At 32.3% G+C, this 23,059-nt stretch overlaps 1 protein-coding gene across 1 annotated transcript; it reads left to right on the forward strand.

Annotated features, from left to right (window-relative positions):
- Nucleotides 1–2,559: 2,559 nt before the first annotated feature.
- Nucleotides 2,560–18,722, forward strand: LOC118754041 (solute carrier family 22 member 21-like; the record flags this gene model as incomplete). Its single annotated transcript, XM_036488909.1, is given in 10 exon segments — nt 2,560–3,130; nt 3,269–3,418; nt 4,348–4,668; nt 4,671–4,713; nt 7,686–7,953; nt 11,583–11,880; nt 15,008–15,188; nt 15,427–15,572; nt 16,894–17,018; nt 18,487–18,722. Coding segments are annotated over 10 exon segments (2,110 nt in total), but the record flags the coding sequence as incomplete, so codon positions are not given.
- Nucleotides 18,723–23,059: the final 4,337 nt, after the last annotated feature.

Below are 23,059 nucleotides of genomic sequence, written 5' to 3' on the forward strand. Positions count from 1 at the left end.
CTTTTTATTGCTTTATTGGGCTACATAATTGTATGTGCAAACATACATATAGTACATATAATTGTGTGTATTTTTGTTTATTCGTTGCTTACAGCTGAAGCTTTGAGGGTGAACGAGCGATTGGCCTGATTGGCCCACCTCGTGCGCTGCCAAAGGTGTGATTAGCAGTCAAACTGGCCACTTTGAGTGGATCTTTGTAAGCATGTATTTATGTATATTAGGGTGGCTCGGCAAAAAAATGTGGGTTTTCCACCAGCGTTATAGAATTTATTATAGTTTAAGATCTCCGCCCAAATATTCCGGAAAAATATTAAGATTTACGTGAACTCGTCCAATTCGATATAACCTCCAAAAATCGCATTATTTTAGTTCCGTTTATAACATTTTTATGCAAATCTTTTAAGATTCAACTTTTTTATCATCTCATGTGATTTATTGGAAAAATTTATTTCAAAAATTAACTTAACTAAAAAAAAAACTTTTTTTTCGGATATTTTAAATTTTTTCTAACTCACGTAAATTTTACTCTTTTTCCGAAATATTATGGCAGAAGTCTTGAAATTTTATAATTCCAACAGAAAAACAGTACCGACTTTTTTTTTGTACGTAGAGTGATCCACCCTAATATATATAAAGATATGTATAAACGTATTTTTGTACTTATTAAATGCCATACATGAGCTCAATGTTTTGTTGACTTAAGTGAATTGGTTAAAGTTTTTCACGCATCGTTGAACTTTCTCGGAGTTGCTGGCGTTTTAGAAGAATATTGGTGGGTAAATATACGTGTATGTGTGCGTACCCTTTGGAATAAGCAGGAAAAGTCTCGAAAAAATAGTACCCAATCGAAAGATTAAGAAAACGGTTGGTTTCTATAATAAATTAACAGTACTTTGTTTTGCTTTGGATTAAACGTTTGACGCAAGAAATAGGAAGAAAAATTTAGCTGATAAAATTGTAAAAAAAGATGTGAAAAAGTATAATTAAAAGATGTTACAGGTTATGAAATCATCGGAATATCTTTTTATGCATGTTACCGGATAACTTTGGACAACGGGAACCGTTTTCGATAATTATTTTTTTTTTAACGGAAAGTTGGTATCTCAAAGGTGGTTGCATACTAATTTGGTATAGATCTGATCATTTCATCATGAAGAATCGGTTGTGTTTTTGGTTAAAAATTATTTGTTTCGTTATTTTTCAAGCCATTTCGTAATTCTTTTAACGCCGACCATATTGGACTTTCTTGAATCTTTTAGGATTTTTTTCTGTATTTTTCGGATTGTTTTACATTTTTCTAGCATCGTTCCGTAAGTTATTTTGCGTTTTTGGCATCTTTTCCTGGTTCTTTGGACCATCCGGGACTTTTTATGCCATTCACTCGATTTAAGGGCTTTTGAGATTTTCTGAAAAGTTTTCGAAACCGTATGGCATCTTTTCAGGTTTCTTCGAGACCGTTCAGGATTTTTTTTGGACCATTCCAAAATTTAAGGGTTTCTGGGATACTTTCGATTTGTTTTTAATTTTTTAAGGATCTCTGGTTAATTTTCGGGTTATCTGCCGGATATTTTTGAGCATTTCCGAATTTTTTTTTTGGAGGCTCGTCGCAGTTTTTTGAGCTTTCAGAACTTTTGGGTAGTTTAGTAAAATTTTCAAGAATAATAGGCCAAGTTTTATTTGTTATGAAAATGAATAATTTTTCTGGTATTTTTTTGGTGCTTTTTGGCCTCTCTTGGAGTAACTTATGCCATTAGTCTTATATTGGCATTTTTGGGTGGGAACAATTCAAGAGCTCTATGGGCTTATGGTTTCTTTGTTAAAAACTGCGAAGCTTTTTGTGACCATTCGCGAATTTTTGAGGATTTCTAAGTTTTTTTTTTTTGCTTTTTGAAACATTTGGGTTTTGTTTGGCACCGTTCCAAGTTGTTTGAGATTTTTCTGGGGCATTTGGAGTTTTTTCAATGGTTTTAAGGATTTTACGGGTCGTTCGGAATTTTTAGCGAATTTTTTTTACTCTTCGGAAGAGTCCGGGAGTTTTCGCAATTTCTAACTTTTGAAACTAAACTTCTCAGAATTTTTACGAACATTTTTGAAACCGTTCGGAATTTAACGAATTGAGTTCAAAAGTTTTGGGGATTACTGGTACGTTTTCGATACATTTTTGGGTTTTTTGGGAAACTTATAGGACATTTTCAGGGCTTTCCGGAGTTTTTTTTTTGAGGGGAGGGGGGATTTTTATGAGACCGTTCGCTGTTTTCTTAGAGGTTATTGGAATTTTTTGTAGACCGTTCGGAATATTTTGTGGATCATTTACAAATTCTTCCAATTTTTCTAAACGTTTTGTGATTTTTTCTAAATTTTTGAGCTAAGTACCGCAAAAAACTTAAGAAATTGCTTTTGTATGAAAATTGGTCGAAACACTCAGAAAAAAGCCTGTATCTTACTTAAGTCAAATAAAACTTTTAAAATAAAATATCATATCACTAAAGCAGATATTTACGTACATAGAATAATAAATTATCTTTTATTCAACGAAATTCTCCCATTTCATCTGATTACAGTGACCCCATTTGGGAATTATCTAAAAACCAACAAACAACCGTCCTCAGCGCATGCGACCACTACGAATGCTAGTAAATTGATACCGACAATTGTGACGTCGCAACAAAGTCCGCAACACCACCAACAAAACCAACAAAAGTTACACAAACAAATGACAGCGAAACGTAAAAATTCAAATTCAAATGAGATCAACAACACCAGCAGCGCGAACACTGCGGCGACAGAAGCGCCACCTGCCAATGCGATGACAACGACGTCAACACCAGCGACCGCGACCGCGACTGCGACTGCGACAGCAACGGTTGTGACGTCAGCGACAGCAAATAGCGGCACGATCGCTGCCAATAATGGCCCCTCACCACCACCACCACCACCACCGGCAGCAGCAACAAAAGCAACGAGGCGAGAGGCACAAAAAAGCAGCAGCAGCAGCAACAACGGCGAGGATGAGACTGATGTGATCGGCGATCTGGTGGGGCATTTCGGCAAGTGGCAATGCCTGATGACAATGTTGTTGTCGCTGTTTCAGGTGCCCAATACATTTCACATAGCGTCGCCAATCTATCAGGTGAGTCATGGCGCGTTACTCATACGCCCTGGTGAGCGGCGTGAGGTATGGGGCATTGAAACTGTATACAAATTAAATTGTGTTTCCGCCAAAACCGTTTATTTATTTTCTTGTGCGGTTTTTGGTTTTTTTCTTCAGGCGATCAACAAAAATTTTTGGTGCAGTCGACCGCCGCATTTGCAAGATTTGCCGGTGGATGTGTGGCGCAATCTGAGTGATTCGCAAGACAATTGCTTTCAGGCGAACATTGACTGGAGCAAAGTGCACAACGATAGTATACGGTTGCAGGTAAGTAAGCAAATACACATGGGTACATTAGGGTGTCTCAAAAAAATTGTTTGCGATTTTTCTAACAAAATTATAAAGTTTATTATATTCTAATGGCCTTGTTCATAAAAAATAAAGTAGGTTTATAAATTGACGTTGTCATAAATTTTGTAATTTCATAAACCTTTTTTTAAGCTACTTTACTTTTTATGAATATGGCGCTAAGACTTCAGCCAAAATATTTCGTAAACATATTAAGAATGACGTGCGAAGGGAAAATACTTCCAAAAACCTCATTATTTTGATTCCTTTGAGACAATTTTTTTTTTTAATTTTTAGGCAGACCTTCTATTTAATGTTAGACTCTTCTATCATCTAAGGTGATTTTAAAAACAAATATTTTTTTAAATAAATTTTATTTATAAAAACTTGATTTTTGGAGGTATTTTCAAATCGCTCCAGCTTGCGGAAATCTCAATATTTTTACACAAATCTTATGATATAATAGATTTTATAATTCCGATGGAAAAACAGTATCGAACTTTTTTTTTATGAATACGGATGCACTCTAATGTACATATGTACATCCACACAAGTGGCTAATCTTTAAAGCAAGCAACACTGAAGAATATGCACAAGAACAACAATCACAACTAAATACTTCGCATTCACTAAGAATCTGCTGCATAGAATCACAGCAGCCACTGCTTGTCTTAAAGCCACCATGCATGTAGATATGTGCATGCTTGTGTGTATGTGTTCTTCAGTTGCATTCTTGCTGCTGTGCACTCGAGTGCGAAATTCCAACTAATTCGCAATTTCATGTCTGCTCTCTTCTTTATCCTCCTATCTCTTACGCTCGTTGCCGTTATTACCCCAACTGTGTGCACCGATGCGTGGCCGTATTACTTCGCAAACACACAAATACAAACACCTTCCTCCATCATCAGCCAGCCTTACAACAACAATCGAGCCAACACCAACAGCAGTCACATGGCGTACATGGCAGCTTGCCACACGACCCCTCGGCGGTGGTGTCTACTTTTCAACACAATCTTATCTCACCGCTGGCCGTCGTCCAAAATGCCACACGCATCGCCTGCTCGGCTTGGGAATATGACAGCGATGATAATTTGGGCAACACATGGATTTCGCAGTGGGATTTGGTGTGCGACAAGGAGTACTTTAAGAATGTGGCGGAGATGTTCTTTCTATTGGGTGCGGCAACAGGTGGCATTTTGTCCGGTTATTTGTCGGATAAATTTGGCCGCAAAAAAAAATGCTTTTCATATCAGCAACGCTGCAGACGATATTTGGTAAGTTTTGGAATGAAGAAGTTTTGGCAGCGGGAAATATTAAATAAAAGCTGTTTTGCTTAAACGTTTAATTGGTTTTGTAGGAAGCGAAGAGAATTAGTTTCAAAAGACGGTTTATAATAAAACCGTTGCAATTTTCCTTGTGCGCATATCAAGTGAAAACTGCTTAAAAGAAACAAATATTTTTGATGAGGTTTGCCACCTGTGTTTAATTGAATAAATAGAGTTTTCACATATCAAAACAGTAAAAACTAAAAAACAATGAAATTAAATTAAATATTACAAATGAAAAATGTTTGAGATAGCTTTACTAAACAATCTTTTTGAAAGGTTGCCACCCTTCCAAGGGCCTTAAGAACACGGCCCAAATATAACCATGAAACATGAAAATTTTAATTTTTAGATCATTGCAAAATCGTTGTTTCTTAGTTTTTATTTTATCGGCCAAGAATAAACATTATGCTACGAAGTTATTTTTTTCAAAAAAATAAAAATAAATCGTTGTTTTGGATTTTTAGTTTTTTCGATCATTTATAACCAAATTTATGGAGAGTGTTTTTTATGACTGATTTAAATATTTTATGATGTAAAAATTTTATCTGAAAATATTGGCTTCAATAGGATTGGCATCACAAAATAACAATCAAAAATTGTTTGAAAAAATAAACAGTCCACAAATAACGATTTTTCTTAACTGAAAAAGTTAAATTCAAAAATAACAATAAAAAAATTTATCGATAAAATAAAAGTCCAAAAAAAACGATCATTATTGATCGAGGAACTTAGAAGTCATAAAATAATTGGTAAATTTGATCGGAAGATAGAAATTCGGTTTTGACGGCTAAATTGGAATTTTAATTATAAAGATTATAACCGTTACGGTTCCTGCCCAAGAATGCCTTATCTTTTCTTTAGAGTCTCTTGTGCTTTTCATGGCGCAGAATTGTTACTGACTGAGGGACCTTTTTTACGGCCTGATAATCGATGTGTAAGTAGGTTCACATCCTTGACTGGCATTGCATTCTAAAGCATTCTATTCACAAATTTTCGGTATCCTTCGATACTTCTCGGCATTATTTCGGAGTATTTTTCCGGATTTTCGAGAACATTCGGGGTTTTTTCGGAAATATAAAAATTAGTTGTTCAAGTTTTTTTTTTTAGATTTATCTTTATTTAGTAGGTTTTCTCCTTAGTTTATCTATTTATTATATCGAGCCCTAACCACACATTATTCTGACTGCTATAAAGTTAATTCTGCCCAAAAAGGTTATTTAACTCACTTTCGTAAATGCATTCTCTCTGTGAAATCATTATTTCGTTACGACCTTCTTCATATTTCTAATACAACTGAATATCCTTGCTCTGTTGCGGCTTTTCTTTATTTGCTTGCAATTAAATTTCAACCTTTTCGCATTTAAAGTTGACTTTGACATATACCACAACGTCAACGTCAATAATGTTAAAGCAACAATGAAAAAACAAGAACAAACGAATACTGCAACAACCACATCTACATACATATGTACAACCACATCTTTGACTCAAGCAACTCAACAAAGTCTGATGACTACTTTTACCTTTGATAGGAAATGACTATGAACTTGACAATCAAAAGCAGCTACAACTACATACAAACATACATAATATAAGTTAGCATGCATATATGTATATATGTGTGTACATATAAAGGCCACAAGTACACACGGAAAGACCGCATTCATCCTTTATCGATTGTCGATTGGATTTCCAGCATTGCTGGTCCAGTGCTTAGACACTACTCACAAAAGACATTCGAAATTATCCTTTCAATGACTGCAAGTGGTTGCTGTATTATGTACTTGGTTAGGTTCTGACATATCTGTGTTCGTATGGAAAAGTAGCTTATGTCGAAAGGCTGGCTTTAGTATAAATCGGCATTCACAGCATACGATTTCGAATGACTTACGGGCGCTAAGCCGTTAAACAACTTTTAGCAAATAAACGTGCAAGAAATAGTTCCGGTACTAGCAAGTCAATACTCTTTTAAAGTCTCATCAAAAAATTCTTTGTCGTTAAAAAAAAAAAAAAAGGGAATGACGCATTATACTAAAGCCGGCCTTTCGACATAAGCTACTTTTCCATACGAACACAGATATGTATGTATCTATGCAAACAAGTGAGTACAATACCGCTCGTATGCCATAGAGGATATTCACAAATATTAGCTGATGCATTCATACAATAACGGAATTCCTCGAGATGGTAAGGTCAGTGAAGACCGACCTGCACACATTTTTAAGGCTTGTAAAGAAGCCCTCCACTTAGAAATTGCTTAAGGTAAGGACCTCGTCCTGGCGTAGGTAATAGCTTGCGGTTGAAACGAATTTAATAAGGCTAATATGCAAATATTCCTTGCAAAGGAACTATTGTGGTTTAGACGGGGTAGCTCCTGGTTAGGTTCTCTAACCTTTGCTCTGCATAATGAAGAAGATTATAGAGTGGCATAAATTCCTGAACATCCAATACCATCTCACCCAAGGTTACGTAAACCTGCAGACTAAATGTGAGGCTAACAGCGGCCACGCCGTAAATCCTAGCAAAACTGTACAAAGTCCTGACCCCTCTCAAAATATCGTCCAAATAATTTATAATAAGACTTTTATATGTATTAGGGCGATCCATAATAACGAATTTATGGCCTTTAAAGGATGTAAAAAAATTCTCCCATTTAAAAAAAAATTGTATTCCAATTTTAAAGGAGTCGGTTGGCATCTGTAATTTTGTATGTAAATAACATGAAAAATTTCCGAACGAAATTCTCGCGGAATTGTATGCTTGTCGGATGATAATGTGGAATACCCTAACCACTTTCTCTTCTCTACATAATACGTACGAGGCTACTAAGTTTTTGAAATAAATCTTCTGCATTATATGTAAATTATTTAATATTTTTTATTTCTTTCTCTCCCTATCTCTTTCTCGCCTTCTTACAGGTTTTGCACTCCTCTTCCCCGAATCGTTGGAAATATTTCTGCTGCTGCGCGCTCTGCTCGGTGTTGTCTCCGTGTCGGTGACCTATGCTGGCCTAATATTGGCCATAGAATATGTGGATGGCAAATGGCGTACCATAGCTGGCATGTACAATTTATTTCCACTGCCAATTTCCTACATGGTGATCGCAGGCATTGCCTACCTGACGCAGGATCATCAGCGGCTGCAGCTTTGCATCGGCATACCAGGCATATTCCTGTGTTTTCTATGGTAAGTTGAGATGCTAAACTTAATCTGAAAATGTACTTATTTAAGCGCAAAATTGTTTTTATTGCTTTGATTTTTTAAATAAATTCGCTACCAGAAAAAATGGATAATAAAACGTTAATGAGAGCAAAATTTAACATTCAAACGAATCTACTCATCCAAAAAACATTTGAAAATCCTCTACCAATTTCGCTTTCATCTGTGCTTACCCACTTGTTTATTTTTTTTTTTATTTCGATTTTCGATTTTTGGTTCCGCGTGTGGGCGTCAATTAGACTAAATGTTTTAAATTTTGATCGTTAAACAATTCGTACATGTGCCAGCTGAGCAAACAGACAGACAGTGAAAATAAATAACAAAAGAAATACTCGCACAAGTTTCGAGGTATTGGCTTAATTCAAAAAATAAAAAAAAAATATTTTATGATGCACGCATTTTCGGTAAATTTCATTGAGGTGCTAATTTGTGCTTAAAATTTTATGGATATTCTTCTTGCTTTGCATGTGATGTCTTGAATTTATGGCATCATTAAAATAATCAACGAGAACAAGCAATTTTTAAGCATGGGCAATTAATTTACCATTTTTCAGTTAATATGTACGTCAAAACAGAATATTGAATTAAATTAAAAAAAAATTAAAAAAGTAATATGTATAAGATAAAGAAACATAAATGTAAACAATAAACTAACAAATGATATTAAAAAATAAAATAATTACATATTAAAGGTCAAAATTAAAAAAAAATTGACTTAACAAAATTAATTAAAAAGGAACAGTCCAGCGCCTTCGTCTTGGTCTGCAGGCTGTATCGGAGATACACCCGCTAAATTTAAACGTAGAATACGTGGTATGGTTAAGAGCATATCCAAGTCAAAAACGAAAGCACAAACTAAGAAAAAAATATCGATAACAAAAGCGATAATAAAATCGATAACAAAATCGATAAAAATATCGATAACAAAATCGTTAACTAAATCGATTACAAAATCGATAAAAAATCGATTACAAAATCTATCGAAAAATCGATTACAAAATCGATAACAAAATCGATTCCAAAGTCAATAACAAAATTGATAACAAAATCTATCAAAAAATCCATTACAAAATCGGTAATAAATTCGATAAAAAAATCGATAAAACTATCGATAACAAAAGCGATGGCAATATCGATAGCAAAATCGGTAAAAAAACCGATAAAAATACCGACAGCAAAAGCGATAACAATATCTATAGAAAAATCGATAAAAATATTGATGACAAAAGCGACAAAAATATCGATAACAAAAGCGATAACAATATCGATAGCAAAATTGTTAAAACAATCAAGAAAAATATCGATAACAAAACCGATAAATAATCAATAATAAAATCAATAACAGAATCGATTACAAAATCGATAACAAAATCGATAAAAATATCGATCATTATATCGATATGTTCCGAAAATATCGATAGCAAAATCAATAACAACATCGATACAAATTTCGATAACAAAATCGGTGAAAATATCGGTAACAAAACCGATAAAAATATCGATGGCAAAATCGATTAAAATATCGGCAACAAAATCGATAAAAATATCGATAACAAAACCAAACAGATCCACATTAACTGAAACTTTCATATGTACGTATATATGCATTTACATATGTACATACGCTGCGATCAAAAGCCGCATTACATACGCATACATACTTTTTGTCTCCTTCCCACACTTCCAACATATGCACGTGTTTGCAAAATGATGACGAGGTGATTTTGTATGGAAAATCATTTATGCCCATATATTTGAATAAAATAAACATATATAGAAGATATCAACCAATACTTCCCATATACCAAACGAAAGGAAAACTCTTGAATTTTTGATTAAAGAAAACAAAAACAAAATCATTCGAGCGGTTTTCGATCATTTTGGTAATGAAAAAAAATTGCAAATTTTTTCAACAATTTTTTGCCTTAAAATGCTCAATATTTGTTAAATTTATATAAAATTTGTACCCGATAATATTTCTACTGCTCCAAAGAACCTATATCCCGAAAATGAAAGTTATATATGCCAACAATAAGTTGCTAGAGCACTTTAAAGGCTCAAAATTGACCCCAAAATAAGGCAATGTTTACCGTTGTTTTTTACGACAGAAACCGAATTGGTTATTTACAAAAAATGAATCTGTCGACAGGTTTGGAATTTTATCTTTGAAACGCCATACTTTTCTTTGAAATCGCTTTATTAGTTCTCGTGCAATAAGCGTTTTTGTGAAGCTCTAAAAATTACAACTACAACATTTGAACATAGCCCCCATACCTTAAGGTAAGACGTATTCTACGTCAATAAAGTTTAAATAAATAATACAAAATTGTATTATATTAAAAAATGAAGTAATATCAAATTAGAAACAATAATATATAATAATTTATATAAACCAAATAAAAACCAAAATTAAAAAATAAAAAAAGCAAGTAAAGTAAATGTATTATAATTAACCTTATTTCATTTAATAACTTTTATTAAATTTAAAAATGAAGAGAAATAAAACAAAAGACATTAAAACTAAATAAAAATAAATAAAATTACAAGTATAAACTAAATAGCAAATATTAAATTAAAAAATGAAGTGAAACAAAAGAATTAAAAACCAAAATTCAAAAATAAAAATTAACAGAAATAAAATAAAAAAACTAATTTAAAATATATAAAATTACAAACATTAACGAAAAAAATAGGACGTAAAATAAAAAAAATAATTATTAAATAAAATTGTTTTAATTAAAAAAAGTTTATTAGGCTAAAAAAATTTAATTATAAAAAAGCATTAAAATTAAATAAACAGAATGAAAAACGGAAGTATTAATAAAATATAATGAAATAAAATAAAAATGAAATTAAATCAAAAATAGTTTCACAAACAAATATATTACATACATATATAAATAAATACAAATCAAATAAAATTGTAAACTAAAATATAAGTTTAGTTAAATTTATTTACTTTAAAAAAATTGTATTAAGTTAAAAATAAAGTGATATTATACAAAATACATTAAAATTAAATAAACAGAATAAAAAATCTAAAAATAAAAAATTCTATAAAAATAAATCTAATTGAATTACTTAAGAAAAAAATAATAAAATTTAAATTTAAGCTAAATAAAATATAAAGGAAAACAGTAAACTTAAAAATAACGCAAAATAAATAAAATCCAATCAAATTTAGTTTAATTAGGAAACTGCATTAAATTTAAAAGATAGCTGAAGGGCTATAAAAAAAATTATTTAAATAAATAATAAAATTAACCAGTACTAAAAAAATTGTGAAAAAGCTACCATGCTGCCGAATAAGACTTCTTTTTCGTGACTATTTATGTGCCGTTGAGAATTTGTTCAGGGTTCTTTGCATTTTATTTTTCTGGATTTTTCTTTGGGGGGTTTTTCAGCTTTTCATCGGAATGCTTCGGAATTCCGTCGGGCCTCTCCGGACCTAAAAATTATAATTATTCAAAGAGAAATCCACGAGAACTAAAGTAATTTTTTCTACTGAATTTCATTGAAAAACTCTGTGACTGTGCGCATTTAAAACATATTTTTTTTTCTAGTCTAATCTTGCCTTTTAACTATTTCATTCTCAGGTTTGTTGTGCCCGAATCTCCACGTTGGCTGCTGGTCAAAGGACATATTGCCGAAGTAAAAGTTATTGTACAGCGTGCAGCTAAATTTAACGGACGCCAGCTGCCACCGGACTTTGAGTCAATGTTGAGGCCACCGTCACAGGAAGATTCCTCACAGAATTGCGTCAGCCTTTTCAATTCGCGTTACCTGAGTTGTGTGACAATTTGCTTTCTTTGCATTTGGTTCACCATGAATTTGGTGTACTACGGCCTGATATTAAATATGAGTTCATTTGGCGGAAATGTTTACTTGAATTCGGTAAGTACAAGTAAATAAATGAGTATTTTCGTATAGGCAATGGCAACAATTTTACAAAATTTTAGGGAAATTTGAGCATTTTTCATTCAAAATTCGAGTTTTTTGTGTCCTTTTATAGATTAATGGTATAGTTTCTTTTCCATAACTGCTGAATAAGCTAAGCTGAGCTTCGCGGCAAACCACGTCGTATACGCAATGTGAATGATGAACCTCAGAATAGATTTTCTTTTGCAGAAAAATTTATTTACAAATACGAACAATATTAAGAACTTAAATACAAAGAAAATCTGGATTTAATAAATCCTTGCTGCATATCTAGAATATATGTATGTAGGCTTTTCCATACCTATTGGTTATTAAGCATACAACTAAGCTCTAACAAGTTTACAAACAAGAAAAAATTAATTTCCTTACCTCGGACTGACATACACTTACATATATATAATTGAACTCAAAAGTAATGGATGTGTTAACTGGAAAATCCATTAAAATATTTGAAGTATGTAGTGTTTAAGTTTTAGTTAGACAGCAAATTTAATTTGTTGTGCTTTACTGTGATTTCCTCTTAAATCTAATTGAATATTCCAAACAGAAATTAATAAGTGCCATGGAGATAGAAGGTAAATTTTACATGTCGACATTTCACTATTCTAATAGCCAAATACTTGTTTACATACCGATTGTTCTCTGCATCACGGACACAATACAAAACTTTTACTAATGAACAGTAGCAAATATCTCCAAGACCTCTAACATGTAATATTTACTTGCCAAATAACGAGGCATATTGGTATCTGGCGAAAGGTCATACATATGTACGTGACAGTAGGTTCCGACTAGGGATGCTAATTTTTTCGCTTTTTACGATCCCGAATTTTCCGGATGTCATTATCACAATCCCGGAATCCCAGCTTTATTACCGGGACTTAGATATTCATTACTTTTCAAAAACTTAAATCGAAAAAAATTGTTTCTATCTCTCCTAAAATAAAATAAATAATAAATAAATGGCATCAGGATTTATTTTAAAGGGCTTTGTGATTTCAAAATCATTTTTGAATTACTGGGGTCAGAGTGAAAAACTAAAAACGCGATTTTACTATATTTGGCCCATGATTTCGCGAATATATTGATTTTTGTGTGTAAAATTTACTATCGCACGGTGTTGTATGTATAATGAGCTAGAAATTTATAAAAAAAAAATATTAATTATTAAATAAAAAAGAATTATAACCAATACTGGTCAAAAAAAAGAGTTTCTATTGTGACCATCACTGCAAATTAAAAATCCCGAAAATCCCGGGATTATCGAGACCGCGATTTTCTAGACCTTAAACAGGCCGGGATTAACATTCCTAGTTCCGTCACACTTCCGCTACTTTGAAAGAATTCGTTGAGATTTTAAAAACTTTGGTTTGCAGGAAAGACGAATTTATATAAGGTGGTGTTACCAGAGCTGTTGATTTTTCACCTCGATGGTTCTTCATATCAAAACTATATATTTGTTATACACTTGTTTTAATTCTTACTGTCATTTCGTGTGTAAAATTTGTTAGTGTAATTTTTGTTTTTGTGCCGCTACTAACATCTTATATAAATTCGGGTTGAGCTCATATCACGCATTGAGATGTACATACCTCCAAAATTCCCGAACATTTTGAAGAATGAAAAGGCGTGAGGGATAGTTTATTGGTTTAGCGAGATGCGGTATCGGTGGCGTATGTACGGCTTCGCTGGCAGCCAAATGTACAGCTGAACCAAGACTACTTTATTATCCGATACACATTTTTTAGTCTTCAAGAAGAACACATAAATTCTCGCATATACTGGCTGCGTTTCTTTATACATTCCGGATAATCCCATTTCACAGCCGGAATAAACAGAATGCGTTTGAAATATACGTCAACATATCATCAGGAACGTTCTAAAGAATAAATAAACAGAAAAGTTTATTCCAAACGTTCAGAATGAATAAAGAAATTCAGCCACTATGTACAGAAATTTTTATATGTAGATATTATTTATTGTTTTGGAACTATGCCATAATATTTTGCTATATTTTCTTGTCACCTGATTTCAAAAGCGTACGTTGACATACAATGAAACTAATTCATATTTGACAGAGCGACAACAAAGCGTTTGTAGTACAGTGAAACACCTATAGGTTCTTTATAATCTTACAAACAAATTCATAAAAATATAGAAGACATTAAGTGCTTTGTATATACAATTTTTTTATGAAAATGTCACCTGATAAACCTTTATAAATAAGGTCAGCAAAAAAAAAACGACGAAAAATTCAAGTTTTTTAAAAAATTACGTTAAAAAAATAAATAGTTTTGTTTGCCAACGGAACTTAAACCGTCAATATATTTCGAAGGTTTTCATGCTAAAAATGTTTTTGTTATATCAATGGAACATTTTTGTATGAAAAATTTTGCATTTTTTCAGGGGACTCAGCAGAAGTATTACAATGTTGAGTTTTCAGTTTTATCAACATTCGTTATATCGAGGTTTTACTGTAATATTTTTTTATATCTAATCAAAAAGTTGTTTGTTGTTTTATTATTTTGATGTCTGAACTGCTGCTCAGATGCGGATCAACAGACCTTCTGAGTACCTTAGCAGCATCACGTATTCCTTCCAAAAGAAACTCGAGCCCTAACCGCCAAAAGGATTTTATTTTGCCACAGCAATGCATTTAGATGCTTTTAGAACATTTCTGCATCAAAAAAAAAAAAAAAAAAAAAATTAAAAAAAAAAAGTCGCTTACTTCTTTAAGCGTTTACGGCTCAAAATGTTATGAATTTATGTAAATGTTTTCAGGCTATAACCTAGGTCGAAATTGTATGTATTTTGCAACGAAATAACCTAATTGGCAGTCAAAATAAGATGAATTAATTAAATTAATTTAATAAATTCTTTTGATTGCAGACATTTAATCAAACAAATTAATAACAGACTTTTTACTTTCGTGTTCTCTTTCCCGCTTCTTATGCCATGTGTTAACTACCGACTGCACACACACACACACCACTAATCGCCGCCTTATACCACTACAAAAAAAAAACAACAACTATTCATAAATGAATTTAATCAACCTACATCACTAACCAACCGGCATCAGGCTTTAGCTGGCCTAGTCGAAATTCCTGCCATTGCCATTGCCATGTACATTATCACCAAGGTTGGCAAAAAGTGGCTATTCAGCGCCACATTCTTCTGTACGAGCCTCGCCTGCTGTTGTGCAGCCATTACCGAGGGCAATGATGACCAACTCTGGCTGAAGATTACATTCCTCATGATTGGTAAGTGTGTGACATGCTTGAATTGAAATCACATAAATACACAAAGACATACATATGTATGTATGTATGTATGTGGCGCAAGTATTACAACTCAATCAGAATTTAATTGAATCGCATACAAACAATTTACATGTGTTTACACCTACACACACACACAGCGATATGCATCGCACAAATTCATGCTTGATTGCCTTACAAGCTTTCACTGATGCTACTTGTCGTATCTTTGTGTTTGCAGGTAAATTCACCATCAGCGCCGGCAATACCATAATGCCCGTCTACACCGCCGAGCTCTATCCGACCGCCATACGTAATGTTGGTGTTGGTGCTTGCAATGTGGCCGCTGGTGCCGCATTAATACTAACGCCATATTTATCATTGTTGGTAAGTTGAACAGATACAAAATAAATTTCTATAATTCAAAATATGTATGTACGTATATACATTAGGGTGGCCGAAAAATACATAGGTAAATCTACTTTTTTGTTTGCATTCTAGTGTTTCTTTTTTGTCTGCATTCTACTAAGTCATTTCTGTGGGTATGTGGTAAAAAATTTTGAAAAATAGAGTTGCCACATATTTGAAATTTTTAAATTATTTAAAGACTCAATAAAGTAATTAGGTTTCTTCATCAAAGCTAAAAGCGTTGGAAGAGATTAAAAGCATTTTTATTCGGGGTTGCCACTTTTCTAAAAAAATACAACAATTGCTATTAAAAATTTAAGCTTACTTAATACCACAATATGGGTATCAAATGGAAGGTTTATGCACTCCGAGCAAGGTTTTTGAAAATACATACCTTAATTCAGATATATTTTTGGATAGGGTTGCCATTTATCTATAATAAAAAACTTTTTGAGTGTCAAACAAAAGGTGCTAAAATGAAGTATTAACCCCTACTTATTTCTGCATAGAGTCGGCACCTATCTAAAAAATTAAAATGAGTGCGCTATATCGTAGCTACAATGTCAAACTATCGAATGTGCAAAAATGCATATTGCATCATTTCACTTAACTTGCATAATTACCTCATCTTAGTTAAAATATGGGTGGCGACCCTATTTAAAAACATGTTAGTCCAAAGCTTATGCGTACACCTTTCGTGTGATACCCATATTGTGGTATTAAACAAGCTTAAATTTATAATAATCATTGTTCTATTTTTTTAGACAGATGGCAACCGAGTTCAAAACTATTTTTAAATTTCTTCAAACGCTTTTTGTTTTAATAAAGAAACTTAATTATTTTATTGACCTTTAAATAATTTTAAATTTTCAAACATCTGGCTACCAAATTCTTCAATTTTTTTAAAACAAACCTACAGAAAACATCGATTAAGATGCATAAATAATTAAACACATCCATTGAGCTGCTCGTTCGTGATGTGGTTATGAAAACATAAAATAAAATTTGTTTATATATAACTGTTAGGATTATCGGTTATTAAAACAGACTTAGTAATTTTTTTTTTTATTTGGGCCACCCTAATATACATATGTATTTATATACTATGTATGCATGTATGTTTAAAATAGTGTATGATTAATGCGGGTAAGCATGTTTGGGCAAATCCCTTGCCATGCTTCATTGGTCAAAAATGTTGTCGCATATTTTCGAAGCCATCACTTAATCTTTCAGCTTTTTGACATTTTTTCACATAATTTACTGATGCATTGTTTGCTATTTTTACTTTTCAATTGTACAGCATAAAATTGAGATACATTTTATGATGACACTGCTCACCGCATTTGCATTCTTTGGCGGTTTTGTTGTGCTGTTCCTACCCGAATCCGCATCTGCTCAAACGAAATCGGAACCGCGCGAGGAAAAGTAAGTAAAAAAAAATTAAAAAAATTTTACTAAAACATAGAATATTTAACAAAGCAATGTCGGAAAAGGTTTACAGAATGAATGGATAATTACTAGAAACTTCTAAAGCACTAAAGGGCAAACAGTAAACACCCATACCATGACAGTTGAGTTTCCACGAATGCCATTAATTTGACTAGAGCTTCAGTATCAGTTTTGCATTTCTTAATCCTCCCGAAATCATGGTTAGCCTTGTTATAGCTCCTCGCAATGATGTTTAGATTTTCTTTGTTAACCACTCTCCAATCGTGGATAGGTATGCCTGGGTAAAACTCTAAGATCATCTCTTATATTTCCGCTGAGTCTGACGGTGTGACTAGTACCCTCTATAGGGATAGAATGCTCCTAGATAGACTTAGGCTGCTTAATCGATGACAGCTTTATCCAGATCTACTATGACCACATGGCAAAGTGCGTTGGTTCAATTTTATTTAGATCCTGGGCGATCCTCACTTCTTCGCTAGTTCGGTGTTTGTGTTGCGGGTCTCAACTTTTGCGAAAAGATCTACCTTTTTGACTTCCCATACAATGGTGTATCTTAATACTAAAGAGGGATCGGTGGGATCGTAGTTCTAGTAGTTCTCCGTAATCCGGTGGCAATGAGTAGTTCAGGAAGTTGCGGGGTATCCGAAATACTTTTTCGTGGCTGGGATTTATGAAGCGCCCCAACATGGGAAGGTGGCGGATTTTATTATATCTCTTGTTCGAGCTATGAAAGTGAGAGCAAACGGGTTTAGGCTGGCCTGAGTACGAGCTGAATAGAAAAACGTAGCGGCGGCTGTGAATCCAATATTCTTTACTACCAGGTTCGCTGATTACACTGATCGCCGTCCACCTCACTAATATCCCACAGAATAGTATTGGCCTACCAATAGCCGCGATTATCCAATTTGAAAGGGAGTGGGTAGGAAAAATGTCTCATTTGCTATCCAACATCCTTTATCATGTTTACATTGCCTCTTTGGTTTGTTTTACGCAGATTGAGCTCGGCCAGAGTTCTGCACGACAATTTTCTATCTTTAATTACACCCAGCAAATTTTACGTCCATGAAAAGAATTAGGTCTACGTCTCTTAGAATCGGATGCCCACATCTATTGCCCTACTTCTCCGTGTAAATGAGACCAAAAAAATTATTTCCTTTCAGTTTTCATAAAAAAATCTCATCTCCGTTGTTGGTGGGTGGTTCCGACAGGGTAGGAGTATGATATATTGTGGAGCGATTTTCCAACCCATTCTTCCAAGTCATTTTTCTTTTTGAATAGTTGCCATTTGTCCATCGCTAAATGCCATATGGTTTGCGAAGTTCAAATCAGTTTCGATTCGATTCTCTGAAAATATATGAAGAAAATTTTTGTAATAAATTTATCTAGGTTATGTGTAGTCTTTTTTTATTAATATATTTTTCTTTCTATCTGTCTTTACTTTCAGATGTTAGAGCTAACCAACTTTTATCTGACCACAACTAAACATTTAAATGTTACAGTAAATGGATGTTTGTCAAAATACGACGAATTTACTAAGCAAACCAAAATCGGAACAACTTGTCGTTACCGAAAACATACTAAACAGCTGTGCAGAGCAGCAATATATTGTGAAGTAAGAAAACAAAAAAATTAAGGAAAACAAACACAAAGTACATATGAATGCATTACTAAGAATAAGTAAATTAAAGAGAAAAAAAAAATATTTATATTTTGGCTGGACCAAAATAAATAGAAACATAGTTATGTAATTATAACACACACACACAAACTCAGTTAAAAAACAAATACAAATTTTATTTTTATTTGCTAACAAATACACTACAAAAGAAGTATTTACTTAACTATATATAGCGCTTATCCTAACTTTACGACACTCATATATTGACAAGAGTTGACTACTTACTTTATTATTTTTTAATTTTAATTATTTCTTTCTTTCGTAAAAATTTCGAGCCTTTTAACTAGATTTCTTAGAAAGATAAAGACGAAAATGGAGATAGTGAGAAATACACAAGACTTGGAGTAACTGAAAGAGTAAGAAAATTAATTGAAAATTTTCAATAGGAATCGAAATAAATTCAGTCATAAAAGTTACCGAAATTTATCGAATCATCGAAGTTTATAATTATCGAAATTTATCGAGTTATCCATGCTTATTGAGTTATCGCATCGTATCGAATTATTCAAATTGATCAATATTTATTGAGTTGACGAAATTTATAGACACAGAAACTTAGTTGTCGAAACTTACGGACAGTTATCAGGCTATACAAATTTATAGAAACTTTATCGAAATTTGTTAAGTTAACGAAATTCATTTATTAACGAAGTTTATGGAGTTTTCGTAATGCATCGGGTTCTTTCAACTTACAGAGTTATCGATAATTATTGATCTACTGAAATTGGTTGGTTCAACGAATCGAAGTTTATGGAATTTTCAAAACATATCGATTTATCGAAATTTCAAGGATATATAAGTTTATCGAGTTATCACTGCTTATCGAGTTTTATAGCGTTAACAGAGTGTAACGAGTTATCGGAATGGGGTTGCCAAAATTAGAAATTTTTAAAGGTATCCAAAGTTTATTAAGTTATCGATTTATATCGTAACATATATATTTTTGAGTTATCGAAATTTATCGAGCCCTCGAATTTCACAGTTATCGAAATTAGTCGAGTTATCGACTTATGTTAAGCTATCGGATTTTAGTGTTCTTGAAATTCATCGAATTATCGATATGTATCAAACCATTTAAAATTTATCGATAAACTGGAATGTATCGGGTCAATTCCACGGCCTGCCGAAGTCCTTCAAAGATATACAAAATTTTAGTCATGTTTTAGTTCCAAAGCAGAAGACTTTCCGGTACGTGCTAAGTTAAAAAAACCTCTCCAAGGCTCTTAAAATCTTGGAAAACGGTCGAATTTCGACAGTAACTGGCGCTCTAGTATAGAAAAAAGGTCGAGCATACTTCGTATGGAAGAAAAGGACGATGTCAACAAAAAAAAATTGCCAAAAGTCAACGGCAAGCCCCAGCTACTTCAGGCATGTACTTTATTGTACTAAAATTAAATGGGCTACAAAACTGCGTACTCGAATTTTTCTAAGAAGTCCAATTAAAAATCTTAATGAAAGTTTTTTTTTATTTTTAATGTTGCTTTGAGCTTTGTACCACGATTATGTTTATTAGGAAAAATGGAAAAAACAACAATGTCTAAGCGCTAGAAGTTATAGCTGCTATTTCGGAGATCACCACATCTCCTCATCAGACTTCTTTTTGTAGACTGCAGCAGGTATATTTGATAGTTTCTGGCTCACCCTAAACTATTAAAGTTGTTTTGACTTTTTTTTGCTAATATTACACAAACATCGAAACTTGGATTTATACGATTTTTGTTAGAGAATAAACTATAAAAAAATAACTTTTGTTAATATGTGAGTGAGTATAGTTTGATAAACACTATAGTTTATACATAAAAATATAAAAAAGAAGGCAATTTATTTCTAACATATCAGTTGCAACATTAAAAAATATATAATTTGTTTCTTTTTTTTTTATCAAAATAAGCTTCCAAACCGAAAGTAAAAGTTACAAAAAATACGATAGATATATATGTATGTTTATTATCTACTATGCAAACATATCCACAAATTTTTACAATAAAGTGCAATAGTTAAATGCAAAAAGTTATTTAATACAGGCAGGACCTTTTGTTGCAAATCCAACATATTCAAGAAACACGTTTTTAATAGATTTAAGAAAAAAAAAATGTTACAAAAATCAAATTACATAAAATAGGCCCATAGCACATACAGATGAGAAACAGTTACAGATATCTATGTAAGTGTTTGTCGCAACATATGCCAATTAAATTAAAAAATATCTCTGTGTAAATGTGTGCTTAAAATAAGTATAAAAAGTTTTGGCAAACATAAAAAGTTAATATTACAAAAAAAAACTTAGATTTTCACTAACTATGAGACAAAGGGCATTGTTTTTAAATCGGAACAATTATCGAAATCAAAAGGTTTTAAAAGAGAATGAGGATGGAAAACTTTAAGATTTTCAGTACTTATGGACTTTTTTGATATAGATTGCGAGCCTTAGATTACCACACAGTGGTCCAAGGGGATAGACATGCTTTTTAGTCTCCAAGATAGCCGTTGAAATGAGAGTAGACAATTTTTTCCAGTAAAAATTTGACTTATGCATCTACATAAAAGATGATTGCTGGCTTCATTCTTATAAAATTTCATTAAAAAGATTTTTCGTCCTTTTTCCGATGAACGCCATGCTCTTTGTCTCTACTCGAATGCAAAATGTAAAATAAAAATACTATTTGGTAGAAAATTAGCCCAATGCAGCAAAATATATTTACTACACTTCTCTTGTAAAAGAAGTATCAAATGAAAAAAAAACTATACATAAATAGTTAGTCGTCAATTAAAAACTTTTCAATTAACATTACTTTTGTAATTTCAGTGCCAAATTAAAAAAAAATATATATATGAAAATATGTCAATTAAGCAAATTATTTGTATATTTGAGTATTAAGAGAATAAAAAAAGAAAAAAAATGTTCGCTACATGAATACTATACATTAGGGTGGCCCTTAAAATACTGGCATCATGAGGCAACCCTTTAGCGGGTCGCTAACAAGGTTGGAAATATACATATATAAATTTTTTAATATTTTAATAATTAAATTTTTTCGACCCCTTAAAATTTTGAAATTTCCTTGGATTTCTTTATTTTGTACGTACAAAGTTTAGGTGTTGATATTTTAAGAAAAACTTATAATACCGAATTTCCCCAACACATTGAAATGGCAAAAATGATTTGGTACTACATATTTAAAGAATGTTATACAGAAACAGACCTGACTCTACTATCCGCATTTTCTTTTCACAAAACTATTATTTATTTCGGCTGCTTTTAAAAACAGAAATCTTTCACTTTTTCATGGAAATTTTTGTCATTTGAATCCCGAATGGAATTTGACCATAAAAGCAAAACAAAACTAAGGACTAAGTAGCTTGAAACTATACAAAAAAAAAAACACAGCGAAAAATAAGTGGGCATTTAGCAACTAACTATAAAAGCGATGGGGGTATTCACAGTACAAAGCTAATAGAAAATCATGTAGTACATATGATTTATTTTGGAAGAAATGAAAAATTACACTGAAGATGGCACAATGCCCCAACCGCTTGATCTCCAAACTAAACTTGACAAAGTATGATGGAAATTCCTTCCACCCGATCGGAAAAATCAGCAAACACCAAAAAAGTTTGTATTTTAGGATGGTCCTTAAATAGCAGCCTTATGTGCCGCCCCTTTATTTTGTTTCCGTGCAATATAAATATTTCCAAGAAAATTTTAAAATTTGTAAAAAAATTGGGGGTTTCGAAAAAAATCAAATTTTTTTGAATCGCGAAAATTCAAAAAAAAACTCAGTCAGATTATGAATTTATATGAATAAGTTTCAATGCACTGAGTGATAGCTGGTGCAAATCAAAATTTTGTCGAGTTTTCGCGATTATTTTAAATGAAAATTTCGACAAAGCCTGGAAATGACCCCTAAACATCTTTTTAAATTTTCGTGGACGTCTTTATTGTTTACGTAGTACAAAACAAAAGGGTGCCCCATACACAATTTAGAAGTTGATATTTTAAAGTACCACCCTAATATTTTATGTTTGTAGTTTTGTGGAAAAAAATTTCGCTAAATTCCAAAGCATGCAAAATTCGTTTAAAAATGTTTAATTAAAATATTTTGTTTTAAGTTATTTTGCAATGCAACTTTTTTCTACCTTTCTCATACGTCTGTTCTAAATGGTTATGTGAATATCCCTATTGCATTTTTTAATCTTATGTTGTATCTATTTGTAGTTATGCATATGAAGTATTTCTCTAGCTAAATGTTTGTATTTATTGATGTAAGCTTTTCTCTATAAAAAAAAACTAGCATACTTTTCATAAAAAAACTAACTTTTTTAATTGTTGTTAAAACAT

Source organism: Rhagoletis pomonella, unplaced genomic scaffold (assembly GCF_013731165.1).
Source record: "Rhagoletis pomonella isolate Grant_MI unplaced genomic scaffold, Rhpom_1.0 Rhpom_scaffold_03236, whole genome shotgun sequence".
In the NCBI taxonomy this organism is placed as follows: Eukaryota; Metazoa; Arthropoda; class Insecta; order Diptera; family Tephritidae; genus Rhagoletis; species Rhagoletis pomonella.